General features: G+C 36.5%; 1 protein-coding gene across 1 annotated transcript in view; it reads right to left on the bottom strand.

The window, feature by feature from the left end:
* Nucleotides 1–24,066, bottom strand: part of DDX10 (DEAD-box helicase 10) — a 298,002-nt gene that overhangs the window by 220,733 nt on the left and 53,203 nt on the right. Inside the window, exons 12-13 of the mRNA XM_055273017.2 lie at nt 22,702–22,790; nt 19,132–19,597 (exon numbers count right to left, since the gene is read on the bottom strand). Coding sequence (XP_055128992.1) covers nt 19,132–19,597; nt 22,702–22,790 — 555 coding nt within the window. The remainder of the gene's footprint in view (nt 1–19,131; nt 19,598–22,701; nt 22,791–24,066) is intronic.

The raw sequence follows: 24,066 nt of genomic DNA, 5'->3' as shown, positions 1-24,066 counted from the left end.
GGCCTGCTTGAGGGTAGAGACAGGAAGGTAGGTGAGGGTCAAAAAACTACCTATCACGCACTATGCTTATCATCTGGTGATGAAATAATCTGTACACCAAACCCCCATGACATGCAATTTACCTATATAACAAATCTGCACAGATACCACTAAACCCAAATTTCTTCAAAAAAAAAAAAAAAAAAAAAAAGGTGGGTAGCCAAAACTTCTCATGAAAACAAACAACAACAATAACAACAAAACCCTAAAATCTAAAATTTAAGATAATATAAGAGGACTATACAAAGAAAACTGGTCCTAGAGATCAAAGCAATCTGATAAGAAAGGGATGATAGGTGGATTAATTTAGGGTTAGGAATGATTTCACACAAGATACTTACTCAGCATCTGACCCAGCTTTTCAAAACTAACACAGGATTCTATCTAAGATCAACTCATTCAGGAAATAAATATTTACTAATCCTTTATATTCCTGATAGTTTTTCTACCAGATGGTACACTCTCAAACTGGGGTAAAGAACCTGAATAAGCAAAGATAAAAGAACAACCAGATTTGAATTGAAAAGCTTCTAATCATTTATTCACTCGTTACACTCAACAGCCAGCTACTAAGAATGTATTCTAATGATAGACAAACTGACAGATAACTCAAAAATGAATAATATATATTCCTTACCTTCATAAAGGTATACAGTATAGTGGGAAAAACAGGTATGACAGCAGTATGCTGAGTGCTCTAACAGCGGTAAGCACAGGTTGCTCAGAAAGCATACTTTGGAATACTTAGCCCCAGAAAAGCTAACTGCCCACTAATTTAGGGTCTTATCAAACAAAACAAAAGCAATGGCTTTCACATGGAGGAATCTGTGTCTCTGGAATTCATGTTGATCATTTAAAGTAACTTTTCTCATTTGGGAGAAGCCGACAAAAACAGAAAAATTCAAAGAGTTCTACTTTTTGCTACTACCTAGCTTTGGGAAGCCATCATCCATGGACATCTCATGTTTCTGTACATCTGTGTCAGCAACTTGTCCACACGATTTTATGGATGTCTGGATAGCATACAGCCTTAGGAGAGACAAATAGTGTCTCCCTGGGGGGACAGAGTTGTTTCCTGACCAGAATAAAGATAACTTCTCCCTCAGGGGCAAAAGTTGTCCAGGTTTGCTAGCAGTCTTAATAACAATAGGGGTCTCCTAAGCTTGAGCTTTTACACCTAGGACACAAACCCACTCTGTGGACAGCACCAACCCAGGCCTGTCTCCATGTGGTCCCTGTGGGACTTGAGGGGCAGGGGAATCAATGCAAACTTGAAGCTCATACTGCCTGCTGTGCCATGAGTTGTCCAGCAACATAAGAAAGTATGGCAGGCTAATATGTTAACCTGCAAGTAGGGTAGAATCTCAGACTCTTCAAAATTCTTGAAACCTAGAAAAAATCTCTTTCGTCAGTAAATGAATCAGAAAAGCCAAAGAAATCTGAAATTTCTGTCATAAAACAGAGGTAATAGGGCTTGGGGTAGGCAGGGAAAAGAAGGAGTAACTCAGTATGCCATACCTAATCATGTAATTACAAACTCATTATAAGTCTGGTTAGCTAAGCTGGTGCTAGTTGACACACTGGAAACTAGATAGGTGGGCTCCAGGATATTGATGGCATATTCTTGGATAATAAAATACCTCTTCTTCCCTCCTTAATATGAAAGAGAGGGGATTAGAAATAAGTATTTCTAAAAAGATTCAATAACCAATAGTTTATTCAAGCTATTAAATAAAATGGCTCAATAGCTACTAAAACACATATGAGTAAGTACAGTAAAATTCAGCCAACTTAAAAAATGCTTAAGAGGAAACAGTAAAAAGAAAATAAGACTCTCTGAAAGCCAGATTTTCATAGACTCCTTTGAAAAAAAAAAAGTTCAGTCTCAGAAGATTTGAGTGGGGAATACAAATACAGCGCTTTAATAGTAATTTACCTACTCTTCGATTTGCAAAATCCTACTTTATGAATATATCAGCAAGTAGGAGACAGTTCAGATAGATCAAAAGATGCAAAGAAAACAAAACAATGCTGATCCAAACCGCAGGAGAGAGCATTGTTTAGCAAGGTCGTGCTAACTGTTTTTGGAATATGCAACCATTTCCTACATCAAACATTTTGAAATTAGTGTACCTTCCAAAATTAGGTATCACAGCAAGGGAGAAAACATTCCTCTGCTTTGTTTCTTCCCATGCCAAAAATCAGTACATATGAAAATGCATGCAGGTGGAAGAATTATTCTAATCGTGATCACCCAAAGATATAATAGGAAATAGGCCATTTTAATTTTAAAAACAAACTTGGGTGAGAATTATTAGGTGTAGGTATGCCTTATCATGGTTGTCACTGAGAAACTGATTCACTGAGTCTAGCAATGAAAGAGGTGGAGAGAGGCTAGACCAACAGGAAGGAAAATGGCTCCAAGACAGATCATCCCTGAAAATATTAGCTTCATCCTTCATGCACTTTTCCAAAAGTTGCAATAAGTGATATCTATCTCATGCACATTAATGCCAAGAAATTTCTTCTTATATAGTCCAGGGACATTTACAGTGCCCAGTTTACTAAGGCACTTTGTTCTAGAGCCTAGAATTTATGCACCATAAGAATCACTACCATGTCGGCCTTATTAGAACTGTAACAAAACATCACTGTTTTCAATAATTTGTTATGCCAAATAAAAACCAGCAGATTCTCTGCCCAACAGAATATCAAGACCGTCTGTCACCTCTATTCTAACAGCCAGCAGGCAAGCTAAAAGAAGAAAAGAAATCAAAAACAGCAAAAGCCTTCTGGAGGGGAAAAAATGTCCAGACATTGATGATCTGCTACCTGCTTAATAGAGATAAACTTTTTTGTCCTATGGCAAAACACTCCTGGCTTGAAAAATAAGTTTTAAAAATTTGGTTTATTAAAACAAAAATCATAGATGTTTCTGATCATAATGTGTTGAGGAAGAACTACATTTTATTATTTTGATACTAGGGATGAAAGTGCTGTCAATGAATGCCTTGGAAGAGGCTCATTTGAAGAAATGGACTCCATGCTACAAACAAGCATTAAGTGCCTAACATGTGAAAGATGCTGCAGAGAATGCTGAAAAAAAGCAAGAAGTGCTACCTGATTCAAAGACATTCATCTTACTACACACTTCATTATATAGAGAATGTGTCTACAGAAGCCTATATATTAATTCTTCTTCTTAATCTTCCTTCCCTTTAGGGGTAGAGGGTGGACAATTCAACTAGAGAACTTGTCTTAGTCTGCTTTGTGCTGCTATAACAAAATACCTGGAACAGTGTAATTTATAAAGAAGAGAAATTTTTCAAAGTTCTGGAGGCTGGGAAGTCCAAGACCAGCACCAGCATTTGACATCTGGTATGAGCCTTCTTGCTGCATCCTCACATGGCAGAAGGCAGAGGGCAAGAGGGAAAAACTGTGTCCTCACATGGCAGAAGAGCAAGCTGGAAGAACACTACAAGAAGCCTTTTTATAAGGGCCTTGATCCCATTATGGAGGAAGAAGCCCTCATGACCTAATCACCTCTTAAGGCCCCAACATCTTAATACTATTCCACTGACAACATTCAAATTTTGGAGGAGACGCATTCAAACCATAACAGAGCCCAATACCAAAAAGAATCAAGCGACTCTCACATTTCAACTTTGGTGGTATCACTTATAGGGCCAAATCCCGCCCATCCATGATAACCTAAGAGACACAGAAAGGGTGATAAACTGCAAAACGTATTCAGTGACAAACAGTGTATTTCCATTAAACATTCACTATGTTACGAATACACACACTCACACATGCACAAACACCCCACAACGCTGTATAATTTTATGGCCATATAAACAGAAGAAACAAACAGAAGAATACAGAATGAGGTTTTATTATTAAAAGATAAAATAATCCAACCTAGAGTGAGACAAAGGAAGAAGCAAAAAGGTAAAAAAAAAAAAAAAAAAAAAAAAAAAGAAGAAGAAGAAGAAGAACTAGGGAAGCAAAGAGGGGTTCATTTTTCTCATATTTTAACTTTAATATATTTTACAAAGTCATCGGTTTCTGATTGCTTCAAAATTACAACATTAACCCTTCAGCAAAGACGGCTTGAGAAACACTGCCCTAAAGACTTAAGATTTAAATCATCATGAAATCTGTATGCTAATCTTATACTTATTTTATAAATAAGTTTATACTTATACTTCACTTTCACTAAACAATAGGCATTTCTTAATATACAGACATCCCTGTTCCCACTTAATTTACTCAAGTGCCACTGCTCTAACCAATCAACCTGCTAGCGCGAGGTTCAAAGAAGGTCTGAATTATCTTCACATTCCCCCTAGACTACCTAGCTCTCAGTGTTCAATAAACCAACTGGCAGCTTACACATATGCTCAGAGAACCAGTAAAGCTGGAATACTTTTTTAATTTCTTGAAATAATTTATTTCAACAAAAGCAGTGAAGTAGCCATCATGGAGAAAATAACTTCAGGACTTTCTTACTGTTTTCAAGTTTCATACTGTTTTCATTTCAAATTACCTATGGGGGAGGAGAAACAATACTATTTTCAATAATTAAAACCTCTAAAGTTCTTGATCCAGCAACAATAGCAGAGTGCCTTATACACCCTCCATGGTGACCACCTCTGACCATTCTATTTGAAATTGCAGCATGCCACCCACCTTCCCTGAACTCTATATCCCCTTTATACTGCTTCATCTTGCCCCCACCATAGCACACATACTCATTTTTTTGTCCATCCCACCCATTAACGCGCAGGGAATACTGCTGGTTTTGCTAACAGCTCTCAATGCCTAGCACACAGCAGGTATTCAAATATTTGCTGAATAAAAACTTCATGAAGCCTTCACTTAATAAGCCGGCATTTCACCTAAAATGTACACTTTCATGGTAAAGAACAAAGCTTCGCATCAAAGCAAAAGTGATTTAATTCTAACTGTCACCAACAGATGGCACTAGCCTCAGATGTTGCCTCGGACTTGAAACTGTGTTTCAAAATATGTATTGAAAAGAACGAAGTCAAAACAAAAATTTGCTTGGACAATTTAAGTGTTGAAAGGAAATGTGAAAGTTGAATCCAGTGCCATCACAAAGACAGTCCTCCCATTAACAAGTTCAGGTACAGATACACACACTGCTTATAGACTTAAAAAGTGGTCTTATGAACAGCATTTCTGGAAACTAATCTGCCATATTAGCAGTGTTGTACAATTATATTTGTTAGAGCCATATAAACAAGCACTTGTTTATGAATTTGAATGCAAAAATCCTCAATAAAATACTGGCAAACCGAATCCAGCAGCACATCAAAAAGCTTATCCACCATGATCAAGTGGGCTTCATCCCTGGGATGCAAGGCTGGTTCAACATATGCAAATCAATAAATGTAATCCAGCGTATAAACAGAACCAAAGACAAAAACCACATGATTATCTCAATAGATGCAGAAAAGGCCTTTGACAAAATTCAACAACCCTTCATGCTAAAAACTCTCAATAAATTAGGTATTGATGGGACGTATCTCAAAATAATAAGAGCTATCTACAACAAACCCACAGCCAATACCATACTGAATGGGCAAAAACTGGAAGCATTCCCTCTGAAAACTGGCACAAGACAGGGATGCCCTCTCTCACTGCTCCTATTCAACATAGTGCTGGAAGTTCTGGCCAGAGCAATCAGGCAGGAGAAGGAAATAAAGGGTATTCAATTAGGAAAAGAGGAAGTCAAATTGTCCCTGTTTGCAGATGACATGATTGTATATCTAGAAAACCCCATTGTCTCAGCCCAAAATCTCCTTAAGCTGATTAGCAACTTCAGCAAAGTCTCAGGATACAAAATTAATGTACAAAAATCACAAGCATTCTTGTACACCAATCACAGACAAACAGAGAGCCAAATCATGAGTGAACTCCCATTCACAATTGCTTCAAAGAGAATCAAATACCTAGGAATCCAACTTACAAGGGATGTGAAGGACCTCTTCAAGGAGAACTACAAACCACTGCTCAATGAAATAAAAGAGGATACAAACAAATGGAAGAACATTCCATGCTCATGGGTTGGAAGAATCAATATCGTGAAAATGGCCATACTGCCCAAGGTAATTTATAGATTCAATGCCATCCCCATCAAGCTACCAATGACTTTCTTCACAGAATTGGAAAGAACTACTTTAAAGTTCATATGGAACCAAAAAAGAGCCCGCATTGCCAAGTCAATCCTAAGCCAAAAGAACAAAGCTGGAGGCATCAAGCTACCTGACTTTAAACTATACTACAAGGCTACAGTAACCAAAACAGCATGGTACTGGTACCACAACAGAGACATAGATCAATGGAACAGAACAGAGCCCTCAGAAATGATGCCGCATAGCTACAACTATCTGATCTTTGACAAACCTGACAAAAACAAGAAATGGGGAAAGGATTCCCTATTTAATAAATGGTGCTGGGAAAACTGGCTAGCCATATGTAGAAAGCTGCAACTGGATCCCTTCCTTACACCTCATACAAAAATTAATTCAAGATGGATTAAAGACTTATATGTTAGACCTAAAACCATTAAAATCCTACAAGAAAACCTAGGCAATACCATTCAGGACATAGGCGTGGGCAAGGACTTCATGTCTAAAACACCAAAAGCAATGGCAACAAAAGCCAAAATCGACAAATGGGATCTCATTAAACTAAAGAGCTTCTGCACAGCAAAAGAAACTATCATCAGAGTGAACAGGCAACCTACACAATGGGAGAAAATTTTTGCAACCTACTCATCTGACAAAGGGCTAATATCCAGAATCTACAATGAACTCAAACAAATTTACAAGAAAAAAACAAACAACCCCATCAAAAAGTGGGCAGAGGACATGAACAGACACTTCTCAAAAGAAGACATTTATGCAGCCAAAAAACACATGAAGAAATGCTCCTCATCACTGGCCATCAGAGAAATGCAAATCAAAACCACAGTGAGATACCATCTCACACCAGTTAGAATGGCCATCATTAAAAAATCAGGAAACAACAGGTGCTGGAGAGGATGTGGAGAAATAGGAACACTTTTACACTGTTGGTGGGACTGTAAACTAGTTCAACCATTGTGGAAGTCAGTGTGGCGATTCCTCAGGGATCTCGAACTAGAAATACCATTTGACCCAGCCATCCCATTACTGGGTATATACCCAAAGGACTATAAATCATGCTGCTATAAAGACACATGCACACGTATGTTTATTGCGGCACTATTCACAATAGCAAAGACTTGGAACCAACCCAAATGTCCAACAACGATAGACTGGATTAAGAAAATGTGGCACATATACACCATGGAATACTATGCAGCCATAAAAAATGATGAGTTCGTGTCCTTTGTAGGGACATGGATGAAACTGGAAAACATCATTCTCAGTAAACTATCGCAAGGACAAAAAACCAAACACCGCATGTTCTCACTCATAGGTGGGAATTGAACAATGAGAACTCATGGACACAGGAAGGGGAACATCACGCTCCGGGGAGTGTTGTGGGGTGGGGGGAGGGGGGAGGGACAGCATTAGGAGATACACCTAATGCTAAATGACGAGTTAATGGGTGCAGGAAATCAACATGGCACATGGATACATATGTAACAAACCTGCACATTGTGCACATGTACCCTAAAACCCTAAAGTATAATAAAAATAAAAGAAAAAAAAAAAAAAAAAAGAAAGAAAACTCCTTCTTTCTAATCATATAACAAGTTCAAGGGTAATTCACATGACCTTCAAGAATAGCCTGTCCTATTTCACATTTCTTTCATTACCTGTATAACCACCTTAAAATAAAGATAAATACGGCCTGTAAAAGTAGCTGTTTAAACTTCAACCACAAAAGTAGATTAAAAAATTCAGTAGTCAGCAGATGCTATTAATATTGAATATTGTATAAAAGGAGATAAAGGAAAACAAGTCAATATCTGATATAATGATCCAGCATGTTACAGAATAAACATCAAGCCAAAGCCAGCTTTAAGCTTTCCACTGAAAATTTACATCCTCAGGAAGTCATCTGCATACCAAACTCAAACAGGAAAAAAAATATATAAAGCAACATATAAAGCAACTCAATATATGCATCTAAGCTTCATGTTACACAATAACAACTCCTTTTGAATTGGAACAAAGCTTAGATTACAAAAAAAGAATTAAACACAGGATGCAAAAAAAAAAAAAAGAAAAGACACCTATAAGACAAATGAGCATATATACCAAACTATTTCAGCTGGCAACATTTGAGATCATCCTACCATTGTTTCACTTCATGGTAGCAAAAATTCGGGGTACAGTAGTCTTGAGTTTAGAGTTCTTCCTTCTGTTTAAGTCAACCGAACATTATATAAGGCCCCTGAACACAAATCACCAGGTATGGAAGAGATAGAAATTAAGAGTCATGTGGCTACATGATGAAACGTCAAGAAAAAGAAAAAAATACTAGCAAAATAGACCATTGGAATCCAGAGGTCAGTGGGTTGAAGAAGTAAAGGATGGCTTCAAAGAAGAGACAAGATAAGCACTGAATCTTGAAAGATGTGAAATGCTGGAGTGGGAAGAAAATAATCCAGGAAGGAATCCTTCACTGTTTAAGTGGAAACTGGGAAGAATGGTCTCACAGGACAGTAAGGTAGGGGCTAGCTTACAAAACCCAACTGCAACGGTGAACTAAAGGGTAGCACGGAAGGTAAACCACTTGAAAAAAATACTAATTTGACCGAGGTTCACAGGAAGATGACTCAGAAGAACACTGAGAACCAATTATGAAGCTTATCCCCCCCGAGCCAAGAATGAGGTAATAAGAATCTGGGGGCAGAATGGCAGTGCAAGTGGGAAGTGAAAATGGGAACACTAAAAGCCACCACTAAATGTAGAAAAGACGGGAATCAAAGCAAGCACAATCATACCGAGGCAAGTCAGACTCCAGTGCTAGCACTTCACTAACTATGCAACATAGGCAAGGAAGTAAATGAACCTGTCAAAGCCTGTGTCTGAACTTGTAAAATGACAACAACACTACACAAAGCTGTGGTAAGAATCTAAATAAGTGAGATATGATAGTCAAAGTGCATGGTAAGTTATAAAAAAAATTGATAGATGTTAATCATTTTCCAGTACTTATTTTACAAATACACAGTCGAAGCTCCTAAAAGTCACTAAGTACCTAACACAGTCCCTGGCATCCATGAGGTAATTGCTGCTGCTGAAAGGAGAAAAATGGGAAAAAGAGAGAAAGAGAAAAAGTGAAGAGACAAGAGGCAGAAAAATCCTAGCTCCCACATAGGAGAATCTTGATTTGGAACTTGGAATCTTTTTATAAGAGTATACTTATAAGCTTCAAAGTTAGCTAATCTGTGTTTTAACACCAACAGTGAGTTCTTACAGTACTAAAAAAAGAAAAAGCTACTAAAAAAAAAAAAAAGTAGGACTAAATCAATGTAAACAGGATCTGGAATCAACTCTAAGGTACAATGAATAATCTATGGGTATCATTCAAATCTTAATTAAAACTGACCTATGTTTACTGGTAAGAAAGCTTTAAAAGGACATTTGTTGAGCTAAAATGGCATCTACCCAGTTTCATTTCTAAAAAGGTTTAAATTGAAAAAGAAAAGAAAGCATATGCTTAGAGATTTCATTCTCACATTTAAGGAAGTAAGTGTTCCAAAAATAAATTTTAATTTAATCATTTTAATTGTATGTTCATGCTCTTCTCTAACACTGCCTCCCTGGAGGTCAACTTTCTAACACCTAACAAGACAATTAGCCAAAACAAGGTTCTTCCCTATGGTGGGAGGTCAACCAGCCATCTCTTACTGCCTTTGTGCCTGATCACTACACTTGCACTCTCTCCTGCACATGTCTTACTGCTTCATCACTCGTGGCACCTCTCCACTGCTAAGAAAATCTTGTTGTCCTTCACTGCATTGATCTTGTCAAACAGAAAAGGATTGTGACAAGGCAGCATTCCAGAAGGCCTTGCTTGCACCTGGCACTCAGTACCTCTCGTCTCCATTTACGCCAAAGTCTAAAGGCAAACATTCATTTTATACTCCAAGTGTGTGCACACAATGAGTAGCCCAAAATTATTTACAATACTGTCAATTACACTGACATCACCCAATTACAGAAAGTGAACTACACACAAATAATGGTAGGCATGACAGCAGAGAATGAAAATGTGACTTTGCATCACAAACAGGTTTAACTGCTAACTTCACCACTGTGACCTTGGACAAGTCACTTAAAAGCCTTCCTTTCCTCCTCCAAAATTTTAATAGCTACCTTTCTTGTCATGAGGAAAAATGAGAACTTATGCAGAAAGTGTTCAGTATATGGTAAAATGCCAAATAATTATGATCTTAATTATAATGATATGATTATTAGACATATTCCGTACAATCTACAATCCAATGGGTTCCTACTGGCTCCAAGTTTCAATTTGGTTCTTGTACAAATCTCCTTTTTCCAGAGAGACAAGAAAGGAAAAAAAAGATAATCAAGATAAAGAAGATAAGTTATAAGTAACAAAGCCAGTTCACTTCTGTGTCTGGTATGGTGTCTACAAAGACAATACTAAAACATGAGAAACAAAAATTTCAACAAAGTCAGCAGTGTCTGGAAAAGTGCTCGGTCTTCCCACAGGGAATATACTCATTTATATGTGCAAATGATAATATTATTCCCATTTTATGTATGATTTGATTTTTCTATATCTGGTCTATCCTTAAAAATAGGTAATAAAGGAAAAAAGTAGCCTCCAGTGACTGATGGATGCATACAACACTAAAATATAAAATGCAAAAGTAAAAGATAAAATGGAAAGCCAGGATGGGTGCAGTGACTTATACCTATAATCCCAGAACTTTGGGAGGTTGAGGCAGGAGGATGGTTTGAGTCCAGCAATTCAGGATCACTTCAGCCCACAAGGTCGAGGCTGCAGCGAGCCATGATGACACCACTGCACTCCAATCTGGGTGACAGAGAGAGACTCTGTCTCAAAAAAAAAAAAAAAAAAAAGGAAACCCTATTGAGATCATGGTTGCAGGGTCACATTCAAAACCAACTGCTTTAAAACATGGAGAAGAATCAAAAGATAGTAATATGAGTGAAAATAAGTATTAATTTTTAAAATTCAAAAGTAGGTAACAGGTGAAGTTAAGACTAGGTGAGGTAGTTCAAAAAAGGGCTGGGCACGGTGGCTCACACCTGTAATCCTAGCACTTTGAGAGGCTGAGGCAGGTGGATGACCTGAGGTCAGGAGTTTGACACCAGCCTGGCCAACGTGGTGAAACCCCGTCTCCACTAAAAATACAAAAATTAGCTGGGTGTGGTGGCACGTGCCTGTAATCTCAGCTACTCGGGAGGCTGAGGCAGGAGAATCACTTGAGCCTGGGAGGTGGAGGTTGCAGTGAGCCAAGATCGGCCACTGCACTCCAGCCTGGGTGACACAGCAAGACTCCACCTCAAAAAAAAAAAAAAAAAAAAAAGAAAAGGCAATTAGCCTTTCCATTTCAACTGGAGAACCACGAACTTCATTCAACTCTACTGTTTGTGCACAGTACTAGGGAATGTACAGGAAGAAACAGTAAAACATTCCTTGTTTAGCATCAAAAATCCTATCAACTGCCCCAAAATGCTCCTCATATTCAACAGACATGACATAATACTTTAAATTTATTACAGTAAAAAAAAAAAATGCAGGTACATGTGTACTTTAAAGATAGAACTTCTTACAGTATAATGCAAATGTAGTCTTAGTAAACAGAATTTTACAACACTATAATTAGATACTACCACTTACTATCTAAATTAAATTATAAAGCTCGGCCTACATAAGTATATCATTTAGAGTCAAGTAAGTTTTTTATGCTCACATTTATAAAAGTTCAACAATAGCTTTTGAACCATTGTAAGTCAATGAGGTGAACTTCACAAAATACAGGTTTTCCAAAAATAAACCCTACCTATGAGCTCTATATAAGTCACAGCAAACAAAACCAAAGTGAAGGAATAAGAAATTCAGTTAATTCACTCCCTCATTTACAAAATATTTGTGAAATGTGCACTAGTCATTGTATCAGGCCCTGAACACACACTGATCAGTAAGACAATATTTTCCTTTTGTTTGATTGCCCTGGATTATGTTTTCCCAGGAAGACAGCTCCCTACCACTGAGACGTGTGTTAGGGGAGCATGAGTTGTCACTTTTCTATGAGCCTTTCAGCAATAAGGGAAAACCTGTCTAGGTCCTCGTGGTTGAGAAATCTCTAAGAGGTGAAGCTGAACCCAGAGCTACACATACAGCTAATCTTATCAAAATGTTTAGAAGTAAAGCAATCTGAAGGAAATTCAGGACCACAGAATTTACTGACTGAAATACATCCTATTGTTCATACCAAGAATAAGAGTGAGAAGGACTATTGTTTTCCTGATAAAATTATAATGGAGGCAGAAGAGTATCAGCCATGGAAGACAAATTTTTACTCTGAATTGCCAAAGTGGAACGTCATGCCCACTTGAATTGATCCATTAGAACTGATGGATCCAGAATCCAGATCTTAAAATCCACGATCAGACAAAACTGTGATTGACAACGGAAAGAAACAAACTTTAGAAGAATTTTTCCAGATGTTCAAAATAATTCATCAGCTTACTAGTAGTTGGGAAGGTATTCTAATGGTCACAAGAGATATCATTAACGAATTTGCAGACCAAATTTCCTCTCTGGTGTACATTAATGATGTGCATTGTGTTGTTTGTTTTAGAGACAGGGTCTCTCTCTGTTGCTCAGGCTGGACTGTTGTGACTCAATAGTAGCTTGCTGTAGCCCTGGACTCCTGGGCTCAAGTGGTCCTCCCACCTCGGGGGGATTACAGGTGTGGGCCACTATGCCTGGCCTGATGTATAGTATTAACAAGTGAGCTATTCTTAAGTACAAAGTAGAAAATCCAGTTAGGCATTATATGTATAATGAAGGAAAAAAAAAGGCCTGCAACAATTTCTTTTGTTCTTCCTTGTTTCGTTTTTTTCATTCTGAGAAAAGGATATTTGCTCAGTCGAGCTGCACTGTCACAAGCAGAGGCTGATTATTGCTCCCTGCATCAAAGGCACTTGTGAGACGATGCCACTGAGTGGATGCAGAATCATATTTTATGGTAGTTACTGAAACGTAGGTTATTCAATCACTCCTCAGAGACTGATAGTTTATCAGGCCAGGAGCAAGCTGTGATGTGGTAAAACCTCTCTGGATGGAGATGAGCAGATGTGAATATGGTCTGGAGGAATTTGTGACCCTCCTTCAACAAGAGCGGCATCAGGAGGTATTATGTTGTGTCACTGGGGCCCTCTTAGAACCCTGTCGGTAACCCAGAGAGACCTAGGTCATCTTATGCCCTAATATGTGTAAGCTTGGTAATCATTTGGGGGTAAAATTTTTGAAACAATTATTGTAAAGTAAGTGTTTACATGAGATAAGGAGAAGATTCCTATCTTGCATTGTTGAACTGTAGTATCAGTTCCATGTTATGCTGGTGAGAGTAGTGAAAGTGAAGGAGAGAAGAAACCTGCCAATTAGTAGAACTCTTTGAACAGAGATTCAAAAAAAGGATATTAACCTAAGTATCCAACAGCAGGGGAATGGTTAAATAAAGGTTAATGGCATATTAGGCAACCATTAAAAATATTTGCGAAGACACTTTAATGACATGGGGAAATATATATACCTAGGAGCATCTCATTTATTTAAAAATGGGTATATGAGCAGGGCACAGTGGCTTACTGCCTGTCATCTCAGCACTTTGGTAGGCCAAGGCGAGAGGATCACTTGAGGCCAAGAGTTCGAGACCATCCTGGGGAACACAGAAAGATCCCACCTCTACAAAAAAATTTTTAAAAATTACCCAGGCATGGTAGCATACACCTGTAGTCCTAGCTACTCAGGAGGCTAGGGCAGAAGAATCGCTTGGGCCTGGGAGTTTGGGGGTACAGTGAGCCACGATCATGCTACTGCCTTCCAGCCTGTGTGATAGAGCGAGACCCTATTTCTTAAAAAAAAAAAAAAAAAAAAAAAAAAAGAACAAAAGGGTATATTTTTACTTTTATTTGTAATTTTATGTGTTTTACTAGAGATTTTCCACCAAAAGTAAGCATTTTATAATCTGGGTATAAGGGTATTTTACAGGAAATTTTTCTCGAAACCACTCTTGCAGAGTCCCCTGCCCTGCCCCTCGAGAACAGAGCACTCAACCTTGGAAGAACATCATCTCTGGTGCCCTGGATGTGAGAAACACTAAGTCTGAACAGGACTGAGAGGAAAGGAACCTAAGTTAGGAAAGGGGCTTGTTGTTGTTGTTTTCTTAGAATGAGCATTTAAATTTTTACAGCAATTTGCCAAAGTAATTTCATGTCTGTTGAATTTAAAAATAATTTTCAAATGGGCTTGTATACTGTGTGTGCTTTCTGGTTTTCTTTTCTTTTTTCATTTTTCTAGGACTTTTCCCCCCCAACTTAATAAAATTTGCATTTATTAAAATATACCCATAAGGGTCATGTTTTCACTCATCTTTAACCATGCCCTTGTCACAGCATAAAATGAAAATGTAGTTGTTCAAATAGGAACGCTAAAGTTGAAGGATGAAATAGTTGATGATCTCTTCACACATATTTTCTATGTGTCCTTTCTAGGAATGACTAAAAAGACTTAGTCATTCCTAAGTGAATGTGAATCTATACTTGAAAGTATAAAACGGTCCTAACAAGAAAACTTAGACACTGATGTTAGGTAAGGAGATTGTACCTTAGTAGTTAACATTTTAAAAAAAACCAGAATGTGAATTTTTACTGTTTTGATCGTGGGTGTAACTGATTTTTTTAAATTAGCTATTAATTGATTTCTAAAATAGAAAATAAAATCAAGAACCCTCCTGTTTAAAGTGAGAATACAATTCTGAATTTATTCATATGGCAATAAAATTCTGAGTATTTTTACTTAAGTAAAAAAAAGACAATATTTCAAGGAATTTGGAACAAAGTAGAGAAGGCAGGGAAATGAACAACTGTGTGTGACAAGGGACACAAAGCAAAGTTAAAAGCCAGAGACAATAACTTTACTGTTTCAGGACATCTTACGAATCAACAGGAAAGAGACTAATATCATAACAGGGAAAAATATGTATAAGCAATATATACACAAATTAAGAAAGAAATCATAACTTTCTAAGTAACTGTTAAGATTGATATAAATTATTAATATTCATATTGGAATCAAAAAGAGATTCAAACAATACAGACGCTAGTAGGACAACGATCAACATGACCTCTACGCTGGCAAAACATATAAAAAGCTTCCAAAATGTGTCATATTCCCAGTCAAGTCATCACAAAAAAAAGCAAACTGCAAACCAATATCCCTCACAACAACAGAAAGATCCTTAACAAAAATATTAGCAAATAGAATCCTACAATATAAAGAAATCTTGCTTAAATGGAGTTTTTCAAAGGAACTTAAATTTGATTCAACATGTAGCAGGGGGAAATCAATATACCATAATCAACAGGCTAAAAACCACCACGTCATCACCTTAATGTTTACAGAAAAAGCATCTGACAAAAGTCACAATTCATTTTATCATAAAAACATTAAGCCAGCTAGGAATAGATGGAAGCTTCTCAAACTCATAGGCATTTACAAAAAAAACCTACAGCTAACATCAGATGTAACGGTAAAAGACTGAATGCTTCCCCCTCAGTAAGATCAGAAACAACACAGCAATACCTACTCTTACCACTTCTATTCTACAGATCCTACTCGGTATAATCAAGCAAAAGAAAAAGAAAGAAAAAAGAAATATAAGGCCCACAGATGATAAAGGAAGAAATGAAACCATCTTTATTCACAAACCTCATAATCAGCTACAGAAGAAAATCCCAAGAAACTCCCAAAAAGCCATAAGAACTAATAGGTCAGTTTAGAATGATCAGTTTACAAAAACAAACTATTTCTATATACTGGCAACAAATAATTGGAAATTGAAATTTTAAAAATACCATTTATGATAGCATTAAAAAATATCAAATAGTAAGAGATGACTCTAACAAAATATGTGCACATTACATGTGCTTAAAGTTATAAAGCAATGCTAAAAAGTCACTAAAGAAGGCCTAAATAAAAAGGTATTGTTATGATGTCAATTCTCTCCCATTAGATTTACAGATTCAGTGCAACCTCAATGACGTCATCAGCAAGCTTTTTATATGAAGTATAGGCTAGCTGATTCAAAAACTTACATGAAAATGCCATGGTCCAAAAATAACCAAAGCAATTTTAAGAAAATATCTATCAGTTGACAGATCTGATTTAAGACCTAGTATAAAACTACACTAATCAAGATTGGTGTTATTGGTGAAACAACAGACATACCTTTGAAAGTCAATTGACTTTCAAAGAGTCAAGGTAATTCAATGGAAAAAGCATAGTTTTTTCCAAACAAATGATACTGGATCAACTGGATACCCACATGAAAAAAAAGTGTACCTTGACCCTTACTTAGCATTATATACAAAAATTAAGGTGAAGAGGATCCTAGCCCAAATTATAAGTGCTAAAACTATAAAACCTCTAGACGAAAACATAGGAGAAAATCTGTGACTTTGGGTCAATCACACATTTATCAGATATGACACATATATAAATTACCTAAAATGTGATAAATCAGACTTCAAAATTTAAGATACCTGCTCTTTGACAGACACTCAAAATAAAAACAAGCCATAGATTGGGAGAAAGTATTAGCAAAATATATCTGATTAAGGTTATGTATTCAGAATATAAAGAACTCTTAGAACTTACTAAGGCAACACAATTTCAAAAGAGAGACAAAAGACTTGAAGACATTTCACCAAAGAAGATATATGAATGGCAAATAAGCACATGCAGAGATGTTCAGTCATTAGGGAAATGCAAATTAAAACTGCAGTAAGGTATCACTACAGGCCTACTAGAATGGCTAAAATTAAAAGACTGACAATACCATGTGCTGACACAATGGGATGCAACTCAAACTCCTATACACTGCTGGCAAGAACATAAATTAAAATAGCTGATTTGTAAAACTGGGGAGTTTCTCAAAGTTAAATATACACTTAACATATGTTCATAGTAACCCTGTTCCTAGAAGATAACCCCACTCGTTTCCCCGAGAAATGAGAAAATTATCTACATAAAAATGTATATGTTTATAATGACTTTTATCATAATCACCAAAAAATGGAAACAACCAATGCCAATTTAAAGCTTAAGAAAACCTACGTCCATACAATGAAATACTCAGCAATTAAAAGGAACAAACTACTGATGCATGCAATAACATTAAGTTAAATGAAAGAAGATAGACACAAAAGGCTAAATACTGTATTATCCTATTTATATATCATTCTGAAAAATGCAACACTACAGGGGTAGAAATCAGATCAGTGGTTGCAGAGGTTGAGTGAAGGGTAAAGTAATTGCAAAGGGAATAAGAAATGTTTTGGGGTGATGATGCTGTTCTATTCTTAATTGTGGTAATTACACAACACCATACATTTGCCAAAACTCAAATTGTATACATTAAAGAGTTAGGTTGATTTATATAACTGACATACAGTAAAACTTTTTTAAAAGTTTAAAAAGTTGTTTTGCTATATACATTTTTCAAATGCCAGATGAGCTATTAGTACTTAGACACATGTCCTACTTACGTGAACAATTCATGGTATTAAAAAACTATATCATTCCTTCTCATCTTAATTTGATGCTTTGGTTATGTTCATGATTCTTAGAAAGTGATATACATAATAGTTAATACAGTGGCTAAGTTATTTAAAATGAAAATCTAACTTCTTGTATTTACTTCGCTGATAAAATGAGTCTTAACTACAGACTTAAAATGATCTAATTTGAAGCAGGATGAGACAGTATAGGATTATTGGACAAGAGCATAAATATTAAAGTCAAAATACCTATGTTCAAATTCCAGCTTTGCCATTTACTACTTGAGTGCCTCACTACAGTACTATATTGCTTCTGTGCCACAGTTATTTTTTTTCGTCACCTGTATAATGAGATAGTAGTAATGACCTTTATTTCAAGCACTAAATGAAATAATGTTCAGAAAATGACTAACACATAACACATATTAAGTGTTCAATAAGTACACTTTCTAGGTTTTTTTTTAATTTTTAGTTACTTAAAGAAAAACTCTTCTAAGTTTCACAGTCAAAATCTATTATGTATTTCCTACTGTGAGTCTTGAAATTTTATTCAACATTGTATAAAGAGTAGGAATCAAGCTTCATTTTTAATTCAATTCCCTTTTAAAAAGATGATCAAGAATAAAGGCATAGAAAGTAGGAAGGGGAATAAGGGAGAAGGGGAAACACATTTACTGTGCACCTACAAAAGCATCCTAGAAAACAAGTGCTTTATCTAAATGGATTATTTCTTTTGTTCCTCCTAGAAGATGGCTACAGAGAAACAAAGGATTTACATGAAAACTTTTCATAAACATTCATAAGTAACCTTTAAAAAAGAACTGTTCAATTTATATTTAAGATACTGGCTTGGTTCCCATAAACAAATGTCGCATTAAAACTTATATTTAAATAATTACAACTGTTCCTTATAATTTAATCAATCAGAAAGCAGTATCTTAAGAATTTTAACAAAGGATCCTCATGCCATAAACCAAGAAACTTCATTGCCTTCCTTTGAGACATAATCAGGACTTTGGCAACTTTTAAAACAGCATCAGAAAACCAGTAAATAAGATTAAAGTTGTTAACCTCTTAGAGCTCCCAAAGTTATGAAAAATATGAAAATTCATTGGCACTTATTCTGTGTTTAAGTATGGGGGAAAGGAGGAAGAGTTCATTGCAAAGAAACCCAGTCTAAGTTTCTCTTGGTTTTCACTTTCCCTCAGTCCCCAAAAGGCAACAATAAGCACATAGTAAGACAATGTAATAGAAGACCCTCCACTGGGAGTAAACTTACCTGTAATGTTTTCTCCTCTTTAAGGTCCAATCCAAACACATTGTGCCGCTTCACCTTCAAGAAATCAGCGTCTTCTTCCTCCTCATCTCTGTCCAGGAACTGTGTAGGAACTTCCTTGATCTTCTGTGCCTCACTGGTGTTAGGAAGAGATGGAGCTTGAGATCCTTTTGCTTTTGCCAGTTTCTCTTCCATTTCTTCTTCATCGTCTTCCTCTTCTTCCTGTTCTTCGTCACCAGTATCATTATCCTGTCTGTGCTCTGTCCCTTTGAGTCTTTTTCCACCTTTTTGAAGGATGGACATTTTCTCATTGAAGTAGGCTCTAAATTCTTCCACTTCGTCATTGGTGAGGGAGGGAGCCCTTGGCTCAATTACTTTATCGGCTTGGCTCATTACCAATTCTTTGGTGGGTTGTTTCTGCATTTTCTGAAGAAATCTTATGCGTGGTGCCACAGCAAGACCAAGAGACCTTAAATATGGGAAAATGTGAAAACAGTCATCTCAACACTGATGATATGTTTATAGGTGTCATAGAAGAGTTTCTCAAGAGCAGAGATTCCTAGAGCTTTTTTAAAGAAAATGTTCCTGTGAGATAAAACTCAATACTAACAGGTTAGTTGATCCAAAAAGTAAGGCAAAATACACTCAACACCTGTCAAAAAACATTTTAGACACTTTTTTCTTTAAGAGGGTAACATGGAATAAGATAAAGAACACTGGACCAGAAACAAGATAACAGCTCAAGTACTGGACCTGCCAATTTCCAATTCAACTCTCTCAGCTTCAGCTTCCTTATAACATGGGGATAACAGTATCTGCCAGGCCTAACTCACAGTTGCTGTAAGGATGCAATTAACTAACTACATGAGAGTACCTCATAAAATGTTAAGTGCTAAATAAACCAGAGAAGACATGACCATGAAAGGACAAAACAGTTCTCTACAGAGAAAGAACTGGAATGTGGTCCCCATCTGCCTTCCTGAAAGAGAATATGGCAAAATCATTGCAATAAAAATGGATTTTATAAACCAAACACCAAAAAAAGAAATTAAAAAATATTGTTTTCTCCATCAATGATCAATATTCAATTTATTATCATGTCATTCCCAGCTTGGATCAAAGCTAATAGCTTCATTAAGTTCTCACTGATCGACAGAAAATAAAATTTTAGATTTTATCAAGGATTGCTCTGAATAAACAGTAACATCATAACATGGACCCACTGCTCTTTTCCTATCTGACATGGTTCAAAGAAACTGAGAGATGTAATGGTGACAAGCATGGATTCAGAAATAAGACTGCTGGGGTTCAAAATCTGGCTGCCACTTACTAGCTGTGAGATCTTACGAATATGATTTAATCTTTCCATACCGGAGCTTTCTCATTTGCAAAACGGGATCCTAAGAGTACCTACCTCACAGGGTTGTTGTAAGAATGAATTAGTTGACAGAGGTAATGTGGTTAAAACTAGTGCCTGGCATATAGGCAACTAATGAGAACTTGATGTCATCACCATCACCACTGTTAGGGTTAGGATCACAAACTCATCCAGAGAATTTCACTCAATGTATTGCACTTACATTTTTATGTCTCTCTCAGCCACCAAAACTGAGTTTCTTGAAGGTAGCAGTACATCTTACACACCTACAATTTAACATCTAGTACAATGACCTGCACATATTAGGTATTCAAAACATGTTTCTTTAGTAAAATTTTAAAACCTTTAACATATCTTACAAACATAGCACTGCTTTAGGTATCAAAGGCTTCTAAAGGAAATTACATACCTCAAGGAAACAACACAGCTAAATATCTAAAAAAATTAAAATATCAAATTCAACTATACTAAAATCTGTTCTCAAAGTTAATTTTCTGCCTTCCCTAAGCATCACAAAAAGCAAAAGTCATCAACTACCAATAGATAAAATTTACTGGAATCTATTGCAACAAATGGTCTCCTAAATATGGCCTACAGTGTTAAAGACCTGTGCCTTTCCTATCTGCTAATATCCACGGTAGGTCAAATCAACAAACTATGATAAAAATCCACAGGGAGCCAAAAGTCAGCTAACAACCTAAGCCATGGATCATATTCAGAAATAATAAAACTAGGAAGTGGTATATAAACATATGAGCAAACAACAACATGTTATCCATGGCACGTCGCTTTCCATCTACCACTTAAATGGAAAGTCAGCAGCCCTACACTGCTATAAAGCAATTTAAAAGGTTCAAAAATGTAATAACTGACATATTGTCTGTTATGGTAAACATACAATCTAACAAAGAATAGAAAACAGCAGCTCACTCAGATATATGTTGTAGTCAGACTCAGTTTAAAGGTAAAGGCACTCAAACTCCTAAGAGCAAGCCAAACATGCAGACCTTGCCTTGTAATCACATATTTCACCATAGTCTGGGAAATTTCACGCTGATATTCAAAGTATAATTATCTCAAAGGTGTTTCTATAAGATTGTGCCAATGTTTTTACCACTCCCACAGGTAGGAGCTGACTGAAGAATAAACATTCCTCCTTTATAGGTCAAAAGGTTAAAAAAAAAAAAAAAAAAACCCGGCCAGGCGCAGTGGCTCACACCTGTAATGCCAGCACTTTGGAAGGCTGAGGCGGGGGGATCACTTGAGCCCAGGAGTTTGAAACCAGCCTGGGCAACATGGCGAAACCCTGTCTCTACAAAAAATACAAAAAAACTAGCCAGGCATGGTAGCATGCACCTGTAGTCCCAGCTCCTCAGGAGGCTGAGATGGGAGGATCACCTAAGCCTGGGAGGTCAAGGATGCAGTGAGCCATGATCACACCACTGCACTATGGCCTGGGTGACAGAGTAAGACCCTGTCTCTTCCCCCAAAAAAATCCCTCAAATACTAAGCCAAAACAAAACCAGCCATTCTGTTTCATACAATAGTAACCTCAGTTACTAAAAAGGGGCATCTTGCCATAGTAACTATGAGTACCTGTAAGAAACACCAAGACAGGAGGAATATTCAGGCAGTAAGTAATAGAGGAAAACAACCTAACATAAGAAGAATCAGCAAAGAGACTCACACCCAAAGCATAAAATGTCTATGGTAATCCAGGCAAGAGTTTCAGAACGAGAAAACTATAGACACTTAAAGACTTCAAAGAATGCTTATTGGTTGCTCTCCATCTCCTTTAAGATCAAACTACAGGAAACGGCCACTGTCACTTTAAGGAATTTATACTTACAAATAACAAACTGCTCCCTGATAACAAGAACTGAACACTGAACTAATTTTCTGCCAAGTTGATTTCATCTTTTCCACTGAGAATCTTTAACAAACAGATTCTTTTAACATAAGGCAGAATGGTTTAAACTAAGAATCTCAGAGAACCAGGTTTCAAACTCTCTCTGGCCGTGTGGTGGCTTACGCCTGTAATTTTAACACTTCAGGAAGTTGAGGTAGGTGGACTGCCTGAGCACAAGAGTTTGAGACCAGCCTGGGCAACATAGCAAGACCCCATCTCTAAATTAATTAATTAATTCCCTCTAACTTTGAGGATTCACTATTACAACTATATTATGAATACTTACAGGGCATATTCAGGTATAGGTAACTTGCTCACATCAAATACTTCTTTATCCTTCATCAGATACACAGATCGTATATAGGAGATGAAACACTGTAAATTAAGAGGTTGAAAAGTACAATATAATTGAAATTAAAAATGAGTTTAGACCAAAATATAAGAAAATTAGCCAATGGGATAAATTCAATAGCACTGAAAAACCACAAAACAGTTCAGTATATCTCCATTCCATGCACACATGAAAACCTACCTTTTAGAACTGTAATATTAGAAAAAAACTTTGCATTTGGTTTCAAGCTAACCTAACCCAGAATATCTTCTTTCCAAAAGGCTACTCTAAAAGTTAGTATAATTCCATTACAATAAGGTACACCATGGGGAAAACATAGGCTTTGGAATAACATAGATTTGGAATCTATTCAGAGCTTAAACTCTTACTCACTGAGCGAATTTCTTGTTTCTCTACATGTCAGTATCCTCATCTATCAAAAAAGGGATACATTACCTTCTACGTAGAGTGTTATGAGAATAAAATTGGAAGAATGCATGTAGATACCTAGCATATCTTCTGGAATATAGTAACAATAGATGCTAGGTATTGATAATATTTTGTATTATTGTGTCAAAAGATAAGTTTTTCAATTAAATAAAATTTTACATATTGAGACTTAATAAAACCATTTCAGGAAAAACTTTATTGCTAAAGCTTTTCCTTTTTATGATTTCAAGTAATTCATCATTAACTTGGAATATTTTGTTTCTGTTAGAAAAAAAAACAAAAAAACCATCTTCATACTAGAGTTACACAAGCCAGAATGTAAACAGGGTCCTGATCCTTTAACAGTTTGTCAAATAAACAGGTAACAAAACACATCTAGGTAATTTTTTATTTTTAAGTTGACTTTCGTAAAGTATATTTAGTTCCTGTTTGCATACTTCCTAAACTTCACATTTTATCTAGCTTTACACTAATCCTTTCTACCCAACTAATCTCCAAACCATTTTCTGTCTCCACAGGCATAAAAAACAATGAATGGCACCAGTTTCAAAATAATTTTTTCCCCTCCAATCATCCACAAGCAATCATCTCAGTTGCTTATCACTTTTGTTCTATCCAGATTATAATCAAAACCTAGAAAATCACTTCTATGAAACCAGATAGCTTGCTGCTGCTGGCAACACAGTTAGCCATTCTGCCAAACCATGCGTGACAACCAATAAATCACATCATTTATTTCAACGTGCTTTTCTATAATCAGTGTTCTGGAAGGCTCATCTGTTGTATGCACAAACCAGTGAAACAACATCTTTCCAATGTTTCATATTTTCTGATAGATAACTGAATGACCTCCTAGGCATGCAGTAAGTC

The sequence above is a fragment of the Symphalangus syndactylus genome, chromosome 3 (genome assembly GCF_028878055.3).
Source record: "Symphalangus syndactylus isolate Jambi chromosome 3, NHGRI_mSymSyn1-v2.1_pri, whole genome shotgun sequence".
NCBI classification, from domain to species: domain Eukaryota; kingdom Metazoa; phylum Chordata; class Mammalia; order Primates; family Hylobatidae; genus Symphalangus; species Symphalangus syndactylus.
Note: the sequence above shows the minus strand (reverse complement) of the source record. Positions and strands in the feature narration are given on the sequence as shown.